The sequence below is a fragment of the Leptidea sinapis genome, chromosome 9 (genome assembly GCF_905404315.1).
Source record: "Leptidea sinapis chromosome 9, ilLepSina1.1, whole genome shotgun sequence".
NCBI lineage: Eukaryota > Metazoa > Arthropoda > Insecta > Lepidoptera > Pieridae > Leptidea > Leptidea sinapis.
Window position 1 is genome coordinate 2,871,863 of NC_066273.1, and position 27,104 is coordinate 2,898,966.

Sequence of the window (27,104 nt, forward strand, 5' to 3'; positions counted from 1 at the left end):
GGTACAAAATACTGCGCGATGCAAGCTTTCCCGCTCTTTCAAGGTGCCCTTCAAAGCTACGAAGGATCAATGAAGCGTCTGATGTCACCTGTTGAAATAGGTCGACGCGTCACGGAGTTTATTACAATTTTCTTTATTATTTATGTAATATCTAAGTACTTAAGCTTTTGATGTGAATAAAATATTAGTTGTTTTACATTGTTATTACAAAATATCTTCAATACACGTTAAACAAAATACTTATTTAAACTACTTACATAATATGAGGAAATTAACTCAAATTCAAATTGTCATATAAATATTTTAATGAGAAATTAATATATTCAGATCTACTGTAATTTGTATGCTTTTCATTTAAAAAAACCAAAATATTTTAAACTTCACGCTTAGAAAATTAATATTTTCAAAACATCGGGAAGTAAGTTTTCCCTGACTATTCCTGCGATGGTGTCCGTACATCTGCATGTATGTATGTGAGTGTGTGTGTGTCTGAGTATATCTGTGTTATTGTTTTTTTTCTCCAAAGGTACACAAAAAATTCTCTTACGTAACATCAGGGCCTAGCCTGGGTATGTCGGAATCTCAATGGTATGACTACACCCATATCGACTAAAAAATCTCCTCTGACGTCCACCTCTTCTTCTCCCACGCAACCACCGCTAGGCGTTATTTCTATAACTGTTACTACATTTTGAAGGTACCCATGTCGTATCGTCCCGGAAACACCGCACAAGGAAGTTCATTCCAGAGCTTTGTAGTATTTGTGTAGAAAGGTCCTTGAAAACCGTAGTGTGGAGGACCGCCAAACATCCAGATGGTGGGGATGATATCCTAACTTATGGCGTGTCGTGTGAAGGTGGAATTCGGCGGCAGGAATCAGGCTAAACATTTCTTCGGAACACTATGAAGCGACATCTCTACGCAACGCCAAGTGATGCAGCCGTTCACAGAGAACTGGGTCCCCGACAATGCGAGCTGCTCTACGTTGCACGCGGTCAAATGGATCGAGCTGATACTGGGGTGCGTCAGACCAGAGATGACAGCAATACTCCATGTGTGGCCGGACCTGTGCTTTGTAGGGTGCTAGAATGTGGGCCGGCTTGAAGTATTGCCGTGCTCTATTAATGACGCCCAGTTTCTTCGAAGCCAATTTGGCTTTGCCATCCAGGTGGCCACGAAATTGGGAATCTCCCGAGATTTCGAGACCCAGTATTCCGATACTAGACAAGGCTTTAAGGGAAGTGTTGTCGAAGAGCGGTGATACGACAAATGGGTTTTTTTAGTGGTAAACGCGCAAACTTGAGTCTTCTGGGGCTTAAATAGGTTCAATTTACCCCATTCCGCGACTGTCTCAAGAAAGGACTCGATAGAGGACACACGTTTCTCCCGGCACTGGTCGACGATTTCTCGAGAGAGACCTGCATGGCCCGTGTATACGGCATCACCAGTGCTGATGCATAGCAATGTACGCTGGAGGTGTGCAACATATCATTGGTATGCAGAAGAAACAGCGTGGGAGATAGCACACAGCCTTGGGGTACTCCAGCATTCACGGGCTTCGGGTTCGAGCAATATCCGTCGACGAGTCGAGTCGAGGCTAACTGCCAGGCCTTCTGGCAGTTAGCCTGGATGGGCTGCGGCTATTGAAAGCAAGGGCTTTCAATTGCCGCCGCCCATCTATGTGTCAGGTATACCAGATCACCTGCCGACCGACGATGGCGAAAGCCGTATTGTCGGTCGTTGATCAACTGGTGACCCTCTAAGTATACCAAGAGCTGGCGGCTAATTATACTCTCCATGATTTTGGAGAGCAAGGAGGTAATAACAATAGGCCTGTAGTTTGCCGGATCCGAACTGTCTCCTTCTTTTTGGATCGGATGGACAAGGGCTGACTTCCATCAGTCAGGGACTACGCCTTGTGAATAAGAGTGCCGGAATAAATACGTTAGCACCGGCGTCAACTCAGGAGCATACGTTCTAAGCACGAGATGGTCGGCGGTGATTTTCCGTTGTCGTCAAGAGTCGAGTTGGAGGTGAAAAGAGCGCACAGGAGGTCGGCTTTCTATTTTGCCGTATGGGCCAGGGTGTCATTCCTGATGTGCAAAGGCGGCATGAACGTCTGGTTGAAGAGAGCAGTGACCAAGAGCAGCTTTCGAAAACGACCAGAACTTGCGTGTTCCGGTCGGGTAACTGGAAAGCTGCTCGCCGATTTTGACGACGTGCTTTGACTTCGCACGGGCGATTTGCCGCTTGAAAAATCTGGAGGCACGTTTATATATCCTCTTAAGAACTTTGCAGTTCGGATCTTTTGCGCCCAGCGCCGCAACCCAAGTTCGATACGCCTATTTTTTGCAGTCAGATGCTGCTTTAACTGACGCATCGAACCAGGGCTGTGATCTCCCACCGGTCGGTACTACAGAGCTTGATATAAAAATATCCATGCCCTGCAGTATCACATCGGCTACTGCAACGGCGCAGGCACTAGGATCATCTGAAGGGAAACAAGCCCCACCCCAAGTGTAGGATGCAAAATAGGAAGGCATCCTATCCCAATCTGCTGACTTGTAGTGCCAAACGCGGTGGGTCGCTGGTGGTCTGCGACGTTGGCGTCGGATAGGCACTACGCTCCTGACCAGGCAATGGTCGGACGTTCCGAGAGGGGTGTCGACAAAGACCTGGTAACCATCGGGATTTGTAGTCAGCAGAAGATCTAATAGGGACGGCATGTGGCTATCCACATCCGGGAACCGCGTTGCCGACTCAACCAATTGGGACAGACCATACGCCAATGCAAAATTATGCACAGATAGCCCTGCGTAGTCTGTGGTACGTGATCCAAGCCATTCGGCATTGTGCCCGTTGCAATCACCCAAGACTACGATTTCAGCGGAGGTGATCTGTGCAAGCACGTCGTCAATTGGCGCTTGAACGCAGCCCATGAGATGATTGGTTTGCGTTACCACTGTGGGACCTGTAGACACACGCATAGATGCGGACGCGGTCCTCTAAATCTACGCGGAGCCAGAGAGTAGACAGGTCCCTACCCTCAAAATTGTCGAGACGGCGATAGCAGATATCCTCCCTAACGTACACACATACCCCGGCATGAGGCAAAAAATTGTGCTCAATTTTGTACCCGGGGTACGTTAAATATGATGTATCGCTAGGTCGAGATATCTGCGTCTCCGTATGGAAACACAAGGCCGGCTGCGCCGTCTCAAGGTGGTGGTGGACGGCGTTTAAATTGGAGTGTATTTCCCTGACATTGCAAAAGTCCACGTTGGGCGTGAAGTGGGATACCGTGCTGTTACTGCCTCGTTTGTCCTTGGTCATGCGTGGTTCTGTGCCCTCCCCAGAATACGAAGGGCAGCCCGGGCTAGCGTGCTCGGGGAGGGATTCTCGCGCCTCTGGTAGAGCCGGTACCCTCCTGGGTTAAAATCTTTTTTAGATCCGCTGTCATATTCGAATGGGGGGGGGGGGGGGAGAGAATGGCCACCGGTCCTTGACACTAACCTATGCGAAACATAGCGGCACTAGGCCGCTACTTCACGCCGGTGTTCCGTGCGAGTGTGGTAATTAGCCCGGACGAGGCTGGTCCGATTGTGCTGACGTCAAAAGACGGCAGCGTGACTCTCCCACTCCTAAAAAGCCATAAGTCGCCTCTTATGACACCCATGGGTCTGGGACTCCCCTATTCTTTTTACGCCCCGGGGAAAGTACAGGGCAAGTTGTCGCCTGCCATGCTGCCTCCGATGAAAACATAGCTTCTATCAAAAAGTAAAGTCAAGTCGGTGTGTGTGTGGATGTATTAAAGCCTCTTATAACTTTAGAACAACTCGACCGATTTCATCGTGGTTGGCGCCATTCCAAACTTGGATTATGAATACAATTCGGACCAATTTGGACCTGTTAATTTTGAAGAAATCTCAAAAAAACCACGAGATATTTTTTTTCAATAGTTTGTTTTGGAAAAACTATTAAACGGCTTTATCGATTGATTCCTAAAACTAATCAGCTCTTAACATCAAGAAACCACGTCGATCGCCACCAAGCCGGTCAAAATCGATTCATTCGTTCGTGTGGTATCATTGATGAAAGAAAACCGGAAAAAATGTTGTTTTTTTGGAATTACTTCGAAATTCCTTATCCTATTAATTTATACTCAAGGATTCTTTATGTGGCTCAAAAAACTGCGTCAAATACCGCCAAACATGTGAAAATCGGTTGATTCATTCAAAACTTATTGCCGTTTGAAAATTAAAAAAATTTTTGATTTTATCAAATTTCTCCGACATTTAATATCCGATCAAATGCATGTTCTGAGTTCAAAAACATACAATAGCTAACTCTTTTAGCTCGAAGAGCTCAAATCAACACTAATTATATTTTTGAGCTCGAAGAGCTTGAAGATGCAGGGATGGCCTTTAGGGACAACCGTTTTCCTAATTTTTTTCAATGAAAGGCATAAAAAAGCCTAATTAAAAATCAGATCTGATGATAGAATATATGAGTTTTTGAAGAGAAAGATTCTTTAGTGGCGTTGAGCACATTTTTTTTATACATATAAAATGTTAAACTCGCGGCGCCTTATCGAAAAATCGTAAGACGGAGGGACTTTTGTGCCAAGTATAAACGATGTAATTATAATATAATAACAAATATGTAATTTGTTAGTTGAATTATGTAATATAAATTTAATACTTACTTTTATACTAATAAATAAAAGAAGCTTTCTAAAGCTTTCTTCCATTTAAATCAGGAGGCCTGGACGGGATCTTCCCAGGACTGCTACAATGGAGCGGTATGGGGCCGCTAGTAGCGCATTTAACTGCAATCTATAGGGCATGCCTGGCCTACAAATACATACCGCTCCAGTGGAGGGAGGTAAAAGTGGTATTTATCCCTAAGCCCGGCAAAAGTGATTACACAAATCCCAAATCGTACAGGCCAATCAGTCTCACATCATTTTTGTTGAAGACTCTAGAGAGACTCTGCGATAGGGATATTAGGGAAAATGCCCTCATACAAAAACCGCTACATGACAACCAACACGCCTATACTCAGGGCAGATCAACCGAATCCGCACTCTATTGCGTAACATCTCTCGCATTGAAAGGATTATCACGTAAACAATCAACCTTAGGTGCTTTTATTGATATCGAAGGCGCCTTCGACAAAACCCCTTTCACTAGCATAGGCCGAGCGCTAGCCGCTCATGATGTAGATCCTACAATTGCCGGGTGGATAGACAGCATGTTGAGGCATAGGGCGATACGATTTACTGTGAACACCAGTACTAGATGTGTGGTGGCAACGGGCTGCCCACAAGGAGGGGTACTCTCGCCGCTACTCTGGAACCTTGTGGTAGATGAGCTCATCACAAGGCTAAACAAAAAGAAACTGTACACAGTGGGCTATGCTGACGACCTCGCCATTCTAATAACAGGACCAGTCGAGAACGTCTTATGTAGCCTCATGAGATCTGCTTTTAAGATTTTGGAAGAATGGTGCGCGCAACACAAACTCACAGCTAATCCGTCAAAGACGGAACTAATACTATTCACTAACAAACGCAGCCTTGGTAATCTAACATTACCAAAGCTGTTCAACACCGAACTAAGCCTTACTAAAGAAGTTAAATACCTGGGGGTTATACTGGATAGTAAGTTGCTTTGGAACAAACACCTTGAAAACAAGCTGGAAAAAGCATGCATCATCTTTTGGCAGTGCAGAAGACTCATAGGCAGAACCTGGGGTCTTGCTCCAAAGATAAGCAGATGGCTCTATACAGCAGTCATCAGACCAATTATCTCCTACGGAGCAATAGCGTGGTGGCCCAGGACAGAGCTTGTGACAGTGCAAACCAAGCTGCAGCGTTTCCAGCGGCTGGCCTGCACAGCCATAACAGGATGCATGCGCACCACGCCTTCCTCGGCCCTTGAAACTATTCTAGGGCTAACACCACTCGACATACACCTTCAACAAGAAGCGACAATGGCGACTCTACGTCTAAAGCTGTTGGGTGTATGGAAGAATGAAGACGGCCTAACAGATAAGCTCTGGAATAGGGTAACAAAGGATTATCCACTCTGTGAGGCACCATGTGATAAGATAACTAAAACAAATACCTTCCATAAAAACTATCACATACAGCTATATGAGAAAGATGCTGACCAGTCAGGTGTAAACGAACTAAGAATTTACACAGACGGCTCGAAAATGGCTACTGGAACTGGTGCCGGCATATTCTCACAGGAACTAAACATACACATTTCCATACCCTTGGGCACACACAGCTCCATCTTCCAATGTGAGTGCGTAGCCATCAAGGAAGCCGCCAGCGCTATATTAAGAAGAAAGGTACATGGCCACAACATCAGATTTCTTTCTGACAGTATGGCGGTACTAACAGCGCTGAAGGGTACCACACACAACTCAGCACTAATACACGAATGTCACCAAACCCTGGAGCAAGTTGCCTCTTATAACCAGGTAACTCTGCAATGGATCAAGGGACATAGTGGTTCGTTGGGTAATGATGCAGCGGATGAGCTTGCAAGGCGGGCATCGGCAAATACAGTGTCTGGTCCATTGCCACTTCTGCCACTGCCCTTCAGCCAAATGCGCTCATGGATACGCTCTCTCACCAACGACCTACACAACACCCGATGGATGAATGTCTCAAGCTGTAGACAGTCGAAGGTGGCGATACCTGCACTATCGCCCAAACTGACACGTAGACTTATGAGCCTCAACAGACATGACATCCGTATAATGGTGGGCACCCTAACGGGTCACACATCACTAAACAAACACCTTTTCACAATCGGCGTAACGGACAGCCCTAAGTGCAGAGGTTGTCTGACCGAAGACGAAACGGTCGCTCACGTAATCCTGGAATGCGCGGGGGTGGCCAACCAACGGGCAAAAACCTTAACCAATACAAGGTCGCTCCAAGAAGTCTGTGAACACCCCAGGAATGTTCTGAACTTCTGGAAGGAGCTGGGCTGGTTGGAGTAACCGGCCATTACTGCACGCAAAATGGACCCATGCTAGTGGTTTAATTGCGGAAACAGGAGCCCTATACCTATACCTATACCTATATACTAATAAATAAAGCAATTCATGCGAAATTATTCCCTAACCGTTCCAAATTATTCAAAAATGTTAAATATTCACTTCTGCCGGCTCTCCCGGAGTGCAACCCGTTATTTTTTTTGAATATAGCGTTTTAGGATTTTTCATCATCAAATCAAGCATTTGTTCACAATTAGTATTACTTAATGAAGTGGAACTGATTATGAAGACCACAAACAGCTTTCGGAACTTTTAAATGTAAAGCATTCCACGGTTGGAATGCTTTACATTTAAAAGCACATCTGGATGTGTGGCGCGGCGTGGCGTGTGCACCCCTCCATCTGGATGTGTGGCGGTCCTCCACAGTGCGGTTTTCAAGGAGCTTTCTTCCACGTTCTACAAAACTTTCTTATGCGGTATTTCCGGGACATAGCGATTCAAAAAGCGCGTACACCTTCCTTAAAGGCCGGCAACGCTCCTGTGATTACTCTAGTGTTGCAAGAGAATGTGGGCGGCGATGATCACTTAACACCAGGTGACCCATACCCTCGTTTGTCCTCCTTTTCCATAAAAAAAAACTATGTAGGTGATTGAAAATATGGTAGGAAGGATGACGAATGATAGGGATTATTGTCATCAAAATCGGTAAATAAAAATAATAATAATCACAAGTTTTTCCACCACCTTTTGATGTTAGTGGTAATCATTAACTACCCGAGACCAATATATTTCGTGTTACAATAATTACATGTCTCATACAAAATTTGTCAAAGGTGTTTTATACTTGATCTGATTCAAAAACCATATTTAAGCTTATGTTCGTTGTTTGTTCAATGTAAAAAAAATATATATCTTACAGAAAATCGTGAAATATTAACAGTGTAATCTGTGATCGGTATAATAATAATAAAAGCTAAACATTTCTGTTATCACTAGGATAGTTACCGCAATCGAGACGCTATAGAACAAAAAATGAATAGTGAAGGAATTATTATAAAACTACGTTCTAATTTTTAGTGGGACTTGTTATAAAAACCTGTTTCTATCATTTCTTTTGTAAGCTATTACTCACTCATTTTCTTCTTTTTTCGTCAAATTCAAATTCAAATATTTTTATTCAAAATAGGATGTGACATCACTTATTGAAAGTCAAAAATTACCACCCATTCCAAAATGAATGCCTCAGACCTGAGAAGAACGGGCGCAACAAACTCAGCGGGCTTTTTTTTCATCGAAAAAATATGTCTACAAAGTAATATTGTACAATTAAATTTATTATTTAAAAGCCTGAGGGCGGTCACTCCATTCCCAATCTGCGGTATCAATAAGAAAGTCATTTATGTTATAGTAACCTTTACCACACAAACGTTTTTTAACAATTCTTTTGAATAACGTAATACTTTTGTTTTGAATATTTTCTGGGATCTTGTTGTAAAAGCATATACATCGCCCCACAAAAGAATTACTAACTTGACTTACCCGAGTAGTAGGCAAATTCATCTAACAACATCAAAAGTAATGAAGTAGGTAAGTACCTACTTATAATAATTTAAAGGCTCCATTTCTTCCGTTCCAAGGGCCATTCCCTTTTGTTGATATTTTTAGTGTCCTAGATCCGGTATAACATTAAAAAAAAATTGTCATCAAATCAAATCAAAATCAGTTCATTCACGTAGGTCACGGAAATGACACTTATGAATGTCAAAAAAAAATTTTTTCTTATTGAATCTACCGCTACTTCGTAAAGGGTTGAGCTAATGAGAACAAGTAGCAAGAAACTCATTGCCACTCTTTTATATCAAGATTTACATTTAAGTACATCGATTTACAAATCATTTCAAATTACAATATAATATGTAAAATGTAAAATGATGCAACAGACACACGCAAACGTCAAATACTCAATGTCTTACACGAGTAAGTCAAAAAAGTAAATGTAAATTAATACAAAAGTTAAGAGTACAGTAGCTGCATCATCCATATACACCATAAATAAATAAAGGTATTATGTGAGCATTTTATAAGCGATTATAAATAAATAAATATGTATATATCCATACACATAATATATCATCAGTCCTTAGACACGTGATTGTAATAAAATATAAGCACCTCCTTTAAAACTATAGCAATTATGTTGTAATTATGTATTGCTATCAATATTTGCATTATAATAATTGCAATTGGATTTCTCACAAAATAGTTTGCATAATTCTTTTCAAGATCTAACAGCTAAAGCTTTAACAGGGTAAAGGAGCTGCTATAAATGGCGTGACGTTTATAGTTTTTTACTATTTATTTATTGTTCCCGCACCGTTCATAAAATTTTGTTTTTCAAATTTTATTTGTGTATTAATCCTAGAAGTGAGGGTTATTACTTTAAAAACATAACAAATTGTATTTAATTATTTTTAAAAATGTTGACCATTTTTCCTGTTTTTAAATTTTAAATAAAAAGTGTAATGTAATTGTTAATATCCAACACCAATCTAATCCCTAGGCCAAGGTAAACGCAAACATAAACGAAGCAAAAGACATGGAGTGAAAGAGAGATGTATAGGAACGATCACGATGAAAATGCATTGTGGATTCCCTTTGCCCCGGTTAGGGATTACAGGAACTTAAGTCAAGTCAACACTAACCTGGAGCAGTTCCATAACCATGAACAGTCCTTTGAGTCTGAAATATATATGTACATACAACTGTGAAAACCTTGAAAAAAAATTAAGTTTAGAGTTAACCTATACTTTTAGCAATGCACGTACACCAAAACAAAGTGTCATACCAATCCCGAGTGTAAGACGCAGCTTGTCACGCCCACAAAAATATTAAACCTGGCCTGTTTTTATCGATTGTATAACAGCCAGACAGTATCTTGACGTATAAGTTAACTAAGCATTTAGCAACACTCAGTACCAGTTCATAAAGCTTGATCCACACTAGCGAGCTTAAAAATGAACGTTTCTGACTGCATCAGAGCATAACTCTTGATGGCCAGTAAGTAAGTACTTTCTAAACATAAAAAGAGTCTCATATAAGTGCGCCTTAATAAATGATATGAAAATGAATTAAAATTAATGCAGTATTTCTTTACCAGTGGGAGGCTCTTTTGCACAGGATGCCGGATAAATTATGGGTACTAAAACGGCGCCTATTTCTGCCGTGAAGCAGTAATGTACATTACATGTATTTCGGTCTGAAGGGCGCCGTAGCTAGTGAAATTGCGGGGCAAATGAGACTTCCCATCTTATATCTCAAGGTTTTTCAAGAATCTTGAGCGGCACTGCATTGTAATGGGCAGCGCGTTACAACTCCCTTCAGCTGAACGTCCTGCTCGTCTTGTCCCTTATTGTCATAAAAAAATTACGGCTTTGGTGGTTTTGGCAAAAGCACCTACTAAATGATTGTTATACTGTGGGTGCTATTGAATACAGATAGTGGCAGAAGGTTAGCCAAATTTACGAAGTTTATTTATACTAAGGCCAATTGGGCTTATTCTTTTTATCACGTAAATTGAAGAATGTTTTTAAATATTCTTATTTAATATTGTTTTGTTATAAGCTGATCGTCTCGTTACCAATGAATTAAAGTAAATAAAATAATAGACAGATGTTCCGAAATGTCATTGGCAGTAATATTGATCGTCAATTCAATATTCAAAGTTGTCAATACTCAATATGCCCCAATGACATTCACATTGACAGTTGACTGTGTCAGTTTGAAATTTGAAATGACGGCTGAAGCTCCGCTGCAGCTGTTCCGCTTTTATTTTTCTGTTTCATTTGCATATATTTAATTTAATAACAGTTACAGTATTTACTATTTTGCAGCGGATGTCGTTGGCTCAGAGACTTGTTATAAATATAATATGAAATAAAGCGATACTGTTCGCTTGTTGTCGTCACTTCTAAGTTAATAATTAGCTTAAAATAATATTAAAAACAGAGTTACGTATCCTAAACTTTAGCCGTAATTGGTTCTTGAAATGTGGTGTCTGTTTTACTAAGTGAAAGTTAAAATGCGCGTGCCAAATCATGAAGATATGTCCCTCTTCATTGGTCAATAATTAATGTGTTTGAATGAGCGTCTCTGCATAATAAATTGTTACGATTGTCGATTTCATTTTTCGTTTACTTTAGAAGTTTTTCTTAAAAATGGCCCTCAAAGTAGAACAGACGAACGACCTGAACTTCATAGCAAGGAACCTTTTAGCTGGAGGTATTTATGTATTTCTTTTTATTTATAATTTTACTATTTATATTCATATTATTAAATTCTGCTCTATTTAAGAAAAGAGATATTTAGGTATATATATGCATAATTATAATGTATATTTCAAAAAAGATTTTCTGTAATATATATCCAGATTAGTAATTAATGAGGTACTTACCTTATGTGCTAAACAAAGAAGATATAAATAGTAATAGGTAATAATATAGTACTTATCAATAATTTATTTTATATAATGTGACTTATAGTGATGTTTTATCTGTAAATATTCTTGTAAAGGTCTTATATGCTAACTAATATTATAAAGAGGATACATTTGTGTTTTTGTATCTATTTTTGTAATGTTTTAACACTAAAACTACTGGACCGATTTCAAAAATTCTTTCAGCAGAAAGCACCATCACTCAGTGAAGGTGCTTTCACCTGAGAGTTGAACATTACACACCAAAGTTTACGAACCATGCATCACTTGAAGTTTTGGCTCAGTTGGTAAGAGCTCTACGACAGAACCCGAGAGGTGCGGATTCAAGTCCCGCATTGTTCGTAAATTTTGGTATAAATTAAATTTGTATATTTACTCCCAGACATGAGTGATATCACTTAAAAATAACAAACTGTATAGTACGTTATATTTTTGTAGGTATTGCTGGCATGTGTGCTAAGACTACAGTTGCTCCATTGGACAGGATAAAGATACTGTTGCAGGCTCAGTCATCCCATTACAAACACCATGGAGTGTTTGGTGGCCTCATGGCAATAGTTAAACAGGAATCATTTATAGCGTTATACAAGGGTAATGGAGCCCAAATGGTCAGGATATTCCCGTATGCTGCAACACAGTTTACGAGCTTTGAAATTTATAAAAAAGTAAGTTTGATCACTTTTTTATTAAATTAATTTTTTTTTTGTGTTGAAAGAATTGAGACCGGTTAGCTTATGAGTAAAACTTGTTGATGTAATTATACATTTTTGATTATTATTGGTGGCTCTTAACTCTGCCTCAAATAGTTTGGGTTGGACTTAGTATCTCTTAGCATGACTTTGGATGTAAAAAATATTGTAGTTGATGGAGCTTTAGTCCAAAATTATAGAGTAATAGCACCATTATCTTGGACCAAAGCTCTATTTATAGAAATTGGTTAGGTTAGGTGCCCCCATTCTCATTCGCCCCCTCGTGCTAAGAGATACTAAGTTTTAACCAATAGTTCTTTGACAGTTAAAAGATATTTATTGTAATAGTGGTCTGTTATGAAATTGCTGTTTGGTGTCATTGCTACTTTGGATTAAAATAAAACCTTCTGTGATATGTCAGAGTGAAACTTGATTCACATGACAGCTAGAACATTCTCAATTTAAAAAATGTTGAACATTCAATTGTTTGAGTTTAAATCATTTTTTCATTCAGCTTAGAAGTAAAGTCGGTTTTGATGATTTTACGGAAGTAATTTATACGTCTTCATAGACAGTGACGGCTGTGAAAATGATGAAAAAAATATAGTAAACCTCTATTTTGAGCAATGCACGCATACTAACACAATGTGTCAAATAAATCGCGAGGGTAAGCACATCTTACCAGCTACGTAAGCTACAGCTTGTCATGCACACTAAAATAATAAACCTGGCCTGTTTTCATCGGTTGTTTAGCAGCAAGTGGCTCTATCTACACCTTCCAATATCTAAGGCTTGAAGGAATCTAGCACTTAAAAAAAATTTAATGGTATTGATTTAGGATCAAAGTATAAATCAGTCCACCACCAGTGGGAGGCTCCTTTACACAGGATGCCGGCTAGATTATGGGTACCACAACGGCGCCTATTTCTGCCGTGAAGCAGTAATGTATAAGCATTATTGTTTCGGTGTGAAGGACGCCGTAGCTAGTGAAATTACTGGGCAAATGAGACTTAATATCTTATGTCTCAAGGTGACGAGCGCAGTTGTAGTGCTGCTCAGAATTTTTGGGGTTTGTCAAGAACCCTGAGTGGCACTGCATTGTAATGGGCAGGGTGCATCAATTACCATCAGCTGAACGTCCTGCTTGTCTCGTCCCTTATTTTCATAAAAAAAAAAAAGTCGAGAACGGCTGTATCGCTGGCTAGATAAATGTTAAACATCTATTGTGTGAACCAGCTTATTGAATATTCTATTAGCATTCAATCATTGGACGACAATAGTCGTGCTCGCGTTAATAATGTTAAACGAGATGTTGACATCACGACACTTGATAGCAATGTCATGGAGTCAGAGTAGGGTCTGCTCGCTGACGTGTCAATGGAAACACGTGTTGCTATGTATTTCTCGGGTGACTTTCAATCATATACACGTGTTAAAGTACTAATAATGTACATACACAAAGTTCTAATGTGTAAAATATATTTTATTATCAATCAAAGTTTTATTAATATGTAACGTTCTTTTATGTTATCATTTTATGGTGTCTTATGCAACAGTTGTATAATAAGTTGCGATGGGGAGCCTCAGGAGAACATCCCAATTAATGACGCCATGAGATATTTTTAACCAGTTAACCTACAATATTTTTCTACGACTAGGTAATTTTAAATAAAACAAACAAATATCACAAGTTTTCGAGTTGCCGCTTAAATGGGCGGGAATCTCTGATGAGTGGTTTCATTTCTCCTTCAAGGCAAAGGTACACCCATACAGCCAACGCGGGAAAATTTAAAATTACAAAATATACCTAGCAGCATCTTGGCAAATTATATTAAAAAGTTTTTTCTTAAGTTGACATTAAAATGTTTAGTCTTATGATTTAAACATGAAAATATTATGAATGTAATGTAGTATGTACTACATATTAGATACATAAGTACCTATCCATCCCTACTCTATGGTATTACCTAATATTTCTATGAACCTACCATGCCTGGCGACATTATAGTACGGTAAACAATGCTTTCTTTGGCCATAGAGTATAAACTTTTTCAAAGACTCAATAAAGTATGTATTTATATTACTGATCGTGGCTGAATAAATGACACATAACAGTAGAGGAGTAGAAAACTATGCATAAAATTTAAGTAATAACCTAAGTTTTCCTTAAGTTAAACAATTTCAATATTAAATAGTTCAACTTAGATTAGTTTAAGATATCTCTACTGTCGGGCGTCCCGAGATTAACTTATTTAAATGTACTTTGAACTTCTTAGCTTGATCAAATCAATTCACAGCTTATTATGATTCTATTTGGTCATGAAAAGAAGTGCCGAGAATAAAGAGCTATTTATTGTATTGTAGCTAACGCTTCAAACCGTTAAAATGCTGTCCTAATTATAAGATTTGATGAAGAATTTGAAAATGAAATAGCGTGGGAATTCGACGCAATAATGTCACTTAATTGTTGCCAAAAATATTACTAATTAATTGTTACTATTGTCTCATAAGTAAATTTTTATAAAAAAATCCTTCAAATACTTTTAGCAGATATATTTTTCAGACTGTTATAATTCACCGCCTTTTATTTTTGGGTTCGCTTTTTATATTATGATTTGCAACGTACTCACAAAGACAAACGGATTGTTTATAATATGTATTTTCTCCGTGATAGTAAAACGTTAAGACTTTAGCGCGGCACGAATTTTCGTGAAAATGATAAGAAAACTCGTGAGAAATTATATCATTGCTGACCAACTTGTCTGTATATACCACGTTTTGGTTATTAAAAGCTTTAGAATGAACTCCTTTCTCGCGCTTCTTTCAGGTCGTTATAACTTGGAAAGAATTATTTCGGCAACTCAATGTTTCCTTTGGTGTTTCTCAGAGTTTCCTTTGCACCGGATGCCGGCTAGATTATGGGTACCACAACGGCGCCTATTTCTGCCATGAAGCAGTAATGTGTAAACTTTACTGTGTTTCGGTCTGAAGGGTGCCGTAGTTTGTGAAATTACTGGGCAAATGAGACGTAACTTCTTATGTCTTAAGGTGACGAGCGCAATTATTGTAGTGCCGCTCAGAATTTTTGGGCTTTTCAAGAATACTCAATAATCATCTGTATCAACCGTATCAATTACCATCAGCTGAACGTCCTGCTCGTCCGGTCCCGTATTTTCATAAAAAAAAGAGGGTGGCGCTAATCGTCATTTCAGGCAGGCTAGTAAGATTAATGGTAGAGCTCACAGATCCCGGGGATACAAAAATACAAAAAGGAGGCCCATTATCTGTGCTATGTCACTGATAAGTGTCAAAGTCAAAACATAGTGTAGGCGAAAACGACCATGCCAGGCTCTGCCCCACCAATTTACATCATTTTCACAAAATGTTAATATTCAAAAATTATCATTAAGGATAAAAAAATGTAGAAAAAAGTAACTCAACCCTTCTCGTCGACTTCCTATTTCTCAGGCGGCCATTCGCATTACTTTTTTACGCATAAGCGATCAATAAAACGACTTCAATTACTTAGAAGTAAAAGAAAATCTTGTTGAATATGTTATTAAAATAATGCTATTTGTTGAAATTAATTATTATGTGTCGTAAATCAATTAATTATATTGGTATCGCAAATGTAACTTCGCTTCGCGCAATTGTGACAGCAAACGTCATAAATGTCTATACCATCATTTATCATCTTTGTTAGGTACACAGTGATTTATGTTTTCTGTGGCATTTAGTTAGATGTGCGGACTTTTTAGTTAATCTCGTGTAGATTTCGTTTCTCGTAAAAATTGAAGACTTATTTGATACTAGCTGACCCGGCAAACGTTGTTTTGCCATAAAAAGTATAATTAACGCGATAGTTTTATAAGTAATAAAATATTGCCTATATTATAGCCTGTACATCATTTTGTTCTATTGTCAATAGTTTTGGCAGCGCACGCAAAAATAGGTTTTCGATTTTACACCTTGTGTTACAAAATAGCAATTTTATTACGGATCCCTAATTTTGAAAAAAAAACATAGCCTATAGCCTTCCTCGATAAATGGACTACCCAACACTGAAAGAATCATTCAAATCGGACCAGTAGTACCAGAGATTAGCGCGTTCAAACAAACAAAGAAACAAACACTGCAGCTTAATAATATTAGTATAGATAATTATGTTGTTTTAGTATTATATTCCATCCAATTAATCATAAAATCCGGACAAGTTAGAGATCCGGACTAGAGTCTAAAAGCCCGGATTAATACAGACCCTTAACCTTAGTCCTAACGATGATTTTGAAACTTCAACGTAGATTTTAAAAAACTCTTATTTTGTTAATATACACCAAAATTCTCAATAAATTGACTCCACAATCACATTAAAAGCACAACTACAACTTGAAACGATAATAGCAACGACAGCCTTAATTTTTTTATTATTACGATTATCGTAAAAGTGACGTTTGATTATTTGTCAAATTCGAATATTCGTCTCTGACATTTTCAACTAAGAGTAGGGTTAGGACCGATAATATCGAATAATGGTTCGTTCGTTCAATCATCGTTTCGACATTGAATACGATGTAACTAAGAGTAGGATTCTCAACTCATAATATTTAGATAATAAGTAATCAAAAAATGGTAATAGTTTTGAAGTTAGTTTTTTTCTTACATACATAAATAGCTGTAAGGGTAAATGTATACACTTCTACAATAAAGTCCCAGCTACTGTTCAGGCATTATCTATAAATAAATTTAAATGTCTTATGTTATATACAGCTGAATATCTAAGTGATCGGACTGCCTGGGACTAGATTATGATTGTTTTATAGCTATAGAAAGGACTATACAATATTTTATATTTTTATTGAAAAGAGCTCAAAAAAAGAATGCTCAGAGAGTTTCTTGCGCCGCTTCTACTCTCTCAAAGCGCCATTTGTTTCCGAAGCGGTAGTAATATCTAGTATATTAGAAATGACATCAAAAAGAATTCTAAAGGAATCAATTTTTGAGAAAATAAATGCCTTTTATGCCTTTATTGCTCTGCCAACAAAGTATAACTTCTGATGTGTGTACGTAAAGTACTCACACATATAAATCGGGCAGGTTTCAGCATGTGGCATATGGGTGCGTAGAATGGAATGTCGCTACTTCTGTTACGAAACATACCGCAGGTTTTTACTACGAAGAGCACTAATGCTCAGCTTGCATGTGTCCCACATTTTTAAAATGTAATAAAAACCTCCGGATGGCGAGTAACCTTTGCAAACTGGATACGCTGGAGGTCAACAGTGAAACTATAGCACGTACCTATATATTATACAAATTTTGGTTATTTTAAAACACTGAGGGCCGTAAGATCATTAGTAGTTTAAAACACGCGAGATAGTTTAATCTCTTCACATCGATTACTTCGTAAGACCAATGGTAACTAATCCAATAAGGTAGGTTAAACTATCGATTAGAGTAAACCAAACCAGAGGTCCGTTTAAACTCTTCTCAGCGTCAAACTGTCTAGATGTCAAAAGCGAATTGATATATGATGATTGACGTGCTCCATAATGGTTTCTTCTTCGTTAGTTTAATTCAAATGTTGAGGCGGTCCTGTACGATACCGCGCAAAATGTTGGTATATTCGAAATGACATAAAAAAGTAATTAATTCTGAGAGAATAAATGGCTTTTTATGTCCTTACATACTTGTTCGGTGTTCGCCGTACTTTCCGTTCTAAAGCTTTTTTTATAGTTTCATATTTCGTCCGCAATGTCTTGGCATTTCTTGGATAGATACCCGATGTACAGTAGAATTCTTTTACGAGCTTGCACCATGTTTGTTTATTCTCCAAAATGCGTGCCTTTATACAAGAGCAGTCAATAATTCCATCTCGGATCACAAAACAATTGATACAGACAACACAATAAGACTCAATTAATAATTTAGCTTTACGAGCAATACATCAAATAAATACCACGAATTAAAATTACTTATCTATACGTTTGAATATAATCGCAAAGTGTCATTGTCAAGATGTCAATGTCAAATTGTCAAACTAAGCTATTTAATGCCATTATTTGAATGAACGAAATTAGAATAAATTAATGCTGCCATGTGAAAAAGGCTAATCGAAGTTTAGTTATCCGTCCACATTTTCTGTTAGATCTTACGACGGTAGATTAAATTGATTCTTTTTAACTTGGATTACGAAATCCAAAGTTTAAACTTCTTTTGATATTGCGACGCTACTGCTTGGGACAGCATTTATAATTTTAATGAATTCAAGTGTGGTGAAGAGGACTTGTTGACTCGTGAAACGCAGAAATGAGAATGAATTACGTATTATCCCAGTGACACTGACAATCTAGGCACATGAGTAACTAAAGGGTACAGAGATTAAGCTCCTTAAGAGCGGGCAAAATTGTTGCCTATTGTGGTTTGGTTGTCACAAAATGTTAAGATAAATCAAACAAAGCACTTTTCATTAGCTTTTTATTGGGTTTGGTAATCGATATTAAATAACCCTAGGTTCAAGATTTCATACATAAGTCACAATTGAAAGTGTCCACTTTAACATAATACACATCTATTATACCGTCTAGTTTAGGTTCTTAAATATTTATTTCATATTATAACAAATTTTAGAACCATATATTGATGGGAGTATTTCATTAAAAATGCTTTTTTAAGTTAAATAAATCTTAATAGTTTCAAGTTCATCATACTAGCCATTAAGGAGTTCCCTCGTGAGGAGAGAGTCCTATCTGCAGCTGTAGTCCATGGTGAAGATAATGTTTGGCGACCGAAATCAAAGTCTCATTCCAGCTTTTGGCGAAAACAGCTCCTGAAGCTTCCTGTAGAGATTTTCAACTGTCTGTGCCATTGTCATACTGTTCTTTCCGACACTCACACATGCCCCCGATCATCGTAGTAGTGTAACCATTTTGCGTGGTTGTTCATTACCCTCTGTACCCTTTAGTTACTCATGTGATCTAGGGGTGCCGGGGTCGAATCCCGATAGTAGGTATCTGTGTGTCATGGATGTTCATGTTATGTGTCTGTACATATTATTGTATTAATTAATGTATCGGGTGCTACATTATTTGTGTGGAATGACAATTATTATCAAATCATTTTTATAATTTATGCAGACAGTTTTGCAGGAAAAAGCCTGTTAATTATAACATCGTTGTACAGAATATGCCCGTTTTTGTTTCAATATACTACAATAGAGACCACGTAAACCCTTTCTTTAATGAGCATTAAATGTTAAAAATGAAACACCGACGAAAACTTGATTTAGCTTGCCTTCTATTTGGTGTGTTAAAATTCGAGATGCCAAAATACTTTTATAAAAACTAGTAGCTGACCCAGCAAACGTTGTATTGCCGATATTAAAATCGCGATACAAAAGTAACTGTTCATCGTAGATGGGTGAAAATTTGAAGTTGTATGTATTTTTTAATGCTGACTTATAATCAAACAAATTTAAAAAAAAATGTCAAAAAATTAAAAAAAAAAATCGTGTGGACCCTTAACATTTAGGGGGATGAAAAATAGATGTGCTACCCAATATGCACTCAAAATTTCATGAGAATCAACGGTCAAGCCGTTTCGGAGGAGTTCAATGTTTAACACCATGACACGAGAATTTTATATATTAAAGATCAAAAACGGCTAGTCTTAGGTCCTGTGGGTCACAGTAATGTTCTGTTCATTGAGAAGCATCGATCGTAGTCATTTAGGGGTTTTTAGGGTTGGGTAGCTTTCGTTACTCGTCATTCAAATGTTGCAATAACATCCCACATTTATCATGTATGGTATGTTTTAATTAATTTTTTTTTTTCTATTTTGAACTCAGTGATACAAATTTAATATTTTATTATTATTCTCTTTATTATAATTTCATCTTATTTTCTACATTTTATTTTTTATTTGACACACTTTTTACACAAATTATCTTTCCCCAAATTAAGCATATATAGCCTGTGTTATGGGTTGCAAGACAACGATATATTGAATACAATATACTTACTTAAACATACATAAATACATTTAAACATCCATGACTCGGAAACAAACATCCATATTCATCATATAAATGCTTGCACCGACCGAACCCGGGACCTCTTGCTTAGTAGGTAGGATCGCTAACCACTCTGCTATACAGGTCATCAGATTATTTATATATATTTAACATATTTATAAAAAAAAACAATATTACAAATATAAATATAAAAAATAGAGTCCCGCCGGCGTTGGTTCACGACAATTCCGCCGGTAGTTAGGGCGACAGACTGAGGAACTTCCGCACGATGCGTGCCGTTCACAAAACAGCTGCTTTCTGTAACTGACCCTTTATCCAATTATTAAGCGAGAGCCTCTTGAGATGATGGTCGAGGCTCTTTGCTATAAGACCGTTTACGGAAACGACTATTGGGACAATTATTGTTGAACCAACATCCCACATGTCAGTAACCTCGTGTGCTAAGTCTAGGTACTTCGACAATTTGTCTATTTCAGCTTTCACAAGGTTATCATCACACGGAACGGTGATATCAATAATAAATTATTATTATTTTTATTAGTATTATTTATATTCTTACAATTTTTTACTGACGTGACGGAAGACGGGATTTTTCTAAACAATGGACAGAATAAACATTAACTTATAGCAATTAAATTATTAAACGAAGCTGGTGGTTAATGAGACCTAATGCAATTTACTTGGTTTTATATATTATTTAATTATATAATTGTAGATAAGTAGGAGACGAAGTATAAATATCAAGGCCTGATGGAAATTAGGTATATTTTTTGATGAAGATGTTATTTTTAATAATAATAAGAGACAAGACGAGCGGGATTTTCAGCTGGTGGTAATTGATACGCTCTGCGTTGTTATTTTTATGGGCAGTTGATAGCCCGATACTTCCATAAAATAGTAGATTTTCACCAAGGGCATAAAGTTAACGAGTCATGCGGTGGTGTTATTTGTAGCGAGAGACGAGGTCGAGGACACTAAGTCAACCAAAGAATAAATAAAAAGAAGATTTTTTATTACTAGCTAGCTGACCCGACAGACGTTGTTCTGAATATAATAAATAAAATAATGTTTTTATATGAATTTGTCAATAATATATCATAACATCAAAAATTACTTCGTAAAATATGCACCCTGCTGTCGTAATGACATTGTTTTACAGCAGAACTGTCAAACCGTGCGTCAATAAATTCTCTCATTGAAATTATGTATGGACACATCAAAGGAAAAACAAATTTGTTGTTTTTATTTAATTTATCAGCATTTTCCTATTTATTCACTTCTCTGGACTTCCACAAATAATTCAAGACCAAAATAAGCCAAATCGGTCCAGCCGTTCTCGAGTTTTAGCGAGACTAACGAACAGCAATTCATTTTTATATATATAGATTATAGTTACATACACTGTTCTTCATGCCGTATATTAATTTACGGTACGGTAAGTATGATAATTGTTTAAGATAGGCCGTTGTTTTCTATTTTACCTCAAAATTGCTTAGTGCGTAGATAAAAGTCTTCTCATGAATCAGTGTTGCAGACCGAAAACTAAGCTATGCCGAGCAAGCTAGAAATAAATAGCCGTGCACACCAACAGCTAAGCCAAAGATCAGTCAGTGTCTACTAAACGACCGTGCGTACAACAATGAACACTGGACAGTGGACAGCACTGGCGAAGGATGTGCAAAGGGTGTGCGGGGTAGCGGGAGGGGCTTATCTTAGCTCATATTTTAGTTAGCTCACATAGGTTAGTTCGCATTGTTTGCGGTCTTCACACAAGTATGGAAAACTGCGTCAGCTATGCGAGCTAAGCAAAACTAACTTAGCTCTTGGTCTGCAACCCGTACCATATTGACGTTTCGCGAAGGCCGTTTTACATTTTATTATGGGACATATTTGGGTGCGGCGTTGTCCAAGAACTGTCACAGTGACGGGTAGGGTGGCATGTTTTCTTAATATACTTCGAGGAACAGTTGCTGGACCGTTAAAACTTTGCATTCTGAGTAAAGTAGGTTGGTAAATAAATATATTTGCTGAGCTGACCCGGCAAACGTCGTTTTGCCATATACATTATTTTAATACTTAGACCGTTTCTTGGACATTCCAACATTACTTTATTTTTCTAAAATAAAAGAATTTTCCTGAGACGAACGTAGCTTAAGTTACTCCTTATTACATCAGCTACCTCCCAATAAAGGTCCCGTGAAAATCGGTCCAGTCGTTTAAGAGATTAGCCGGAACAAACAGACAGACAGACAAAAATTGTAAAAAAATATTATTTTTGTGTATGTTCCTTATATATATTCATATACATGTAGTAAGTAACGGTTATTTCAATATTACAAACAGACACTCCAATTTTATTTATATGTAAAGTAAAGTATTCATTTATTTATGACGACACAAAACATATACATAGTAAAATTAACAAATTTAAAAATACGCCGTCACGAAAAGGATTCCCTACTCAGCATTTTTTGGAATTGAAATAAGGATCACCCCAATTCCAACACTGATTTTCGAAGTCGAACTGTTGACAGCAGCCGTAGACAACACGGTTCTTTTATTTAAATGTCTTAAAAGTGATCGTCTACAAATATTACAAAAAGAGAAGAAACTAAATTTAGCTAGATTGAATTTAATGGGAGTTTTAAAAGATTTTTTTTTATCAAAATAAATAGGGTATATTATATATATATCATTATTGAAGCTGTTTATTTTCTGTATAGATGTATCCTACTGTTTCCAGTACCTTGGCGGTCTGAACGTGCCGATGGTGCAGCACGGAGACAAGTTCGTAGCTGGTGCGGGCGCCGGAGTCACCTCCGTAACGCTCACATACCCACTGGACACCATCCGGGCTCGTCTGGCCTTCCAGATCAGCGGGGAGCATCGATACACTGGCATCGTGCACGCCGCCTCCTCTATGTTTAAAACTGTACGTACTTTTTACTTTATATACAGCCTAGCGAAACCCAAAAAAAAACGATTGTATGTAAAATTGTATGAAACGTGCAGTACTTGACAAATGATGGTTATAATCTTGCTTAAAAACGGAGATAGCCGAAATCCACGACATTGCCTACCAGTGGGAGTCTCCTTTGCACAGGAAGCCTGCTAGATTATAAGTACCACAACGGCGCCTATTTCTGCCGTGAAGTATGTGTAAACATTACTGTGTTTCGGTCTGAAGGTCGCCGTAGCTAGTGAAATTACTGGGCAAATGAGACTTAACATCTTATGTCTCAAGGTGACGAGCGCAATTGTAGTGCCGCTCAGAATTTTTGGGTTTTTTCAAGAATTTAAAGCGGCACTGCATTCTAATGGGTAGGGCGTATCAATTACCATCTGAGCTGAACGTCCTACTCGTCTCGTCCCTTGTATTCATAAAAAAAAAATAAGCAACTGTTCGCTTTCAAACTTAGCCGGATTATACCATTTCAAATCAGTTGGAAATCCCGCCTCTTATTAATTAGTATTTACATCCTCTTTGTCTGTATCAAAGATATTTTAAAAGAATAGAAAAACTTTACCGGCAATACAAACTTACTATGAAGTCCGCGTCAACCAATTTTTGCTGGGATATGGGCGTGGCGTCCATGAAGTGGTCCAAATTAACCAATCACATCGCTTCCCGCCAAAAGCGGTATAAACTATATATTAATAGATATGACTAGGTTATATTATAATTGTTGTGTCTAAATGTCCAAAAACAGCAACTCTCATATTTCGTTAGTTACTCGTACGTTACGTTTTCATATTTATATTTATTAAATAAACTTAGTCAATTGTAGACACCAGTGTTAGCTAATGCTTAGCGGCCGTTTTCAATAACCTATCTACCATTAGTTTAACTTCAATAACCTATCGACATAAAGCATTGGACTATAACTATACTGGACATAACTATGGATAGATACGATCTTGTCATTAAACGGTGACAGCATTGTATCCGTAACTCGAGATACGTTATTGAAAACGGCCGTAAGTAAACCAAGTCAATTGTAGTCCTGGTGACTAGACGAGTTAGCTAATGCTTATATCATTTATACGTCTAGATAGACTGTGACAGCTGTGAGTACGTCAAAAAAATTGAGATTGACAGTTAGTAAGTGAAGGACCGATGACAAAATGTAATAATTTGATTACTATAATAAAAAATGACGATGCACGTACGATATACGAAACAATCAGATATTTAATTATTAGTTCTTTTGGTGCCATTTTTAACCGACTTCGAAAAGGAGGAGGTTCTCAATTAGATCGGTATTTTTTATGTATGTACACCGATTACGCTGAGATTTATGATCCGATTTTCGTGATTCCTTTAGTTTGATGCGGAATGTTTGCCTATATTCTATAGGTCCTATAAAAATTTGACATAGTTTGGCCCAATAGTTTTCACTTTATGAACTTTTTTTTTTTTAATTTTTTTGTTTACGTGTATATGTTATTATACATATTTTGTGTACAGCTTCTTTTGGGAGTTTTCATTTAGTTTGTATAAACCCGTTTGCCGATGAGTGGGTATCTACCTGTCATTTAAAACTAACAATCGTTCTTCACGATATTTCAGTCTCTCACAAGAATGTGAAATATCTCTATTATGCAAAGCACGCGGAACCTTTCCTACGTAAAGGCCTACCCATATCTACTTTAAAAAAATTACTATTTATATATGACAACTAGAAGCAACAAAATCTTATAGTTTACCTGATTAATGCTAATAACTCTAAAAAGTAAAAAAAAACTACGTTTAAAAAACCGACTTCAAAATCTCAAAAGTATAAAATACCTTAATACACCTCTTATGCGAATCTTATACCTTTAATATTAATAAAATACTATTATTTATAAGTGCTACCTATTGATAGGTTTTAAGTCGGTGCCAAGCCAAATGTCACCGCAGATAAATACACTCGCAACGTGTGACTTTGAGCAGGATAGCTTCGTCTAGAACCAAACAACCCAAGCGGGCAGCACCGACTTAAACCTTATCAATAGGTAGCACATACAAATTATAGAATTTTATTATTATTAAAGGTATAAGATTCGCATAAGAGGTGTATTAAATTAATCTCTATAAAGTTATTAAAATTTGTGTTTTTGAAGTCGGTTTTTTTAAACGGAGTTTTTTTAACTATAAAATAAGTTATAAATATACAAAATAACTAACTATAATAACTAAATAAAATAATAACAAAATAACTAAATAATTTTCTTAATTTCAAGGCTTTTTTTAGTTTTTTGCTATGTAATTTATTATATTTTATAAAAGCGATTAATTTAATTTACGAAATAATTAAGACAACGCTTAAAATAAACAGACAATAAGGTCTTCATTGTATTTATAAATTAAATAGATGTAAATCAAACAGTCTTGAATGGCTGGCTGTGTGAAGTTTAACAATGACCTTCTAAAACACATTACGTACTTCTGTTTAAATAAATTTAAACCTTATATCAAGCAAATATTACTCATAATAACATATTGTATTGTAAATTAATAAACATTTAGTGGTACAACTAAATTATTTTCATAATTGGACGTAATTCCAGAAAAACGTTCCAAACCACAATCATGTCGAAATTGAGTTAAGAACACAAAACTGGTCACGTGATTCATATTAACTTAAGTGACATAATGACTTAGTAGCCCAACCCACGTGTACGGAATACACTAATATTTATTCAACTTTAAACACGAATTCCTTAACATGTGATGATGTTTGTGGCTTGGAACGTTTTTCGGGAACTACGTCCAATTTATTTCCGTTATTTGTGTAAGTATGTTATAATTGTTTTAACCTTGACTTTATATTAATATAATTGATAATAACTAGGCGCATGGCTCATCGCTTCTTATACTTTGATTGGTCGGAACGATCACTCCCGACAAATGTATCTTCCTAACCCATAAAGGTGACATTTTAGTGACACACAGAACGTCGAAATGTACCTACTGTTAGTGCGTGACTTTTTCGTCCACGGTTAGTAAATCTTTTATTATTATAATTCTCTTTATTATAATTTCATCTTATTTTCTACATTTATATATATAACATATTATAAATAGAGTCCCCCCGGCGTTGGTTCACGACAATTCCGCCGGTAGTTAGGGCGACAGACTGAGGAACTTCCGCACGATGCGTGCCGTTCCCAAAACAGCTGCTTTCTGTAACTGACCCTTTATCCAATTATTAAGCAAGAGCCTCTTGAGATGATGGTCGAGGCTCTTTGCTATAAGACAGTTTACGGAAACGACTATTGGGACAATTATTGTTGAAGCAACATCCCTCATGTCAGTAACCTCGTGTGCGTGTGTGTTGTAATTTTCAATAATATTGTTCTGTATTTCTTTTGTAAAATAAATTATTTATATATATTTTGGTATATGTCAGACTTGAGTGATCCCTTGCATTCAATATCAAGCGATGGGCAAGTAGTCTTATTGAATTTGGTATATTCTTACTAATTAAATCATAGATTTGCTTGTAAAGTATACAAATATTTTCATCGAGGTAATTGAGACTTCCAGAGTACAGACGCCAGAAGTAAGAATGGTATGAGAATCAGATCCCAATTTTATCGATCATAAGCCGATTTGTTTTAGTTGGCCATGAGTTAAAGTCAATGGACCACATTCATACAATTTGTATGTAATGACCACTCTATTGTAATGTCAAAATTGTGATAAGAGTGATTCTGTTAATTTGTAAGAATAATAATTATTTCGATCACATAAAAAGTTTAATTTTAGCCAAGATTTTTAGATACATTTTTAAAAGTTACCATTTGGTTTTATTTAAGCTAATCCTATTAGATTTTAATATCATTAAAGTATTTAATGTAACATGTAGTCTTAAATTATTAACCATTGTTA

The 27,104-nt window shown here is 37.2% G+C and overlaps 2 protein-coding genes across 2 annotated transcripts in view; one reads left to right on the forward strand and one right to left on the reverse strand.

Annotated features, from left to right (window-relative positions):
• LOC126966023 (lysozyme-like) overlaps nucleotides 1-27,104 on the reverse strand; it is a 302,967-nt gene that overhangs the window by 60,039 nt on the left and 215,824 nt on the right. The gene's annotated exons all lie outside the window — the stretch shown is intronic.
• The window catches only part of LOC126965995 (solute carrier family 25 member 16-like), a 28,935-nt gene continuing 12,669 nt past the window's right edge, over nucleotides 10,839-27,104 (forward strand). The window contains exons 1-3 of the mRNA XM_050809857.1: nucleotides 10,839-11,295; nucleotides 11,948-12,174; nucleotides 22,971-23,159. Of these exons, the coding sequence (XP_050665814.1) occupies nucleotides 11,232-11,295; nucleotides 11,948-12,174; nucleotides 22,971-23,159 (480 nt within the window). The 5' untranslated portion in view covers nucleotides 10,839-11,231. The remainder of the gene's footprint in view (nucleotides 11,296-11,947; nucleotides 12,175-22,970; nucleotides 23,160-27,104) is intronic.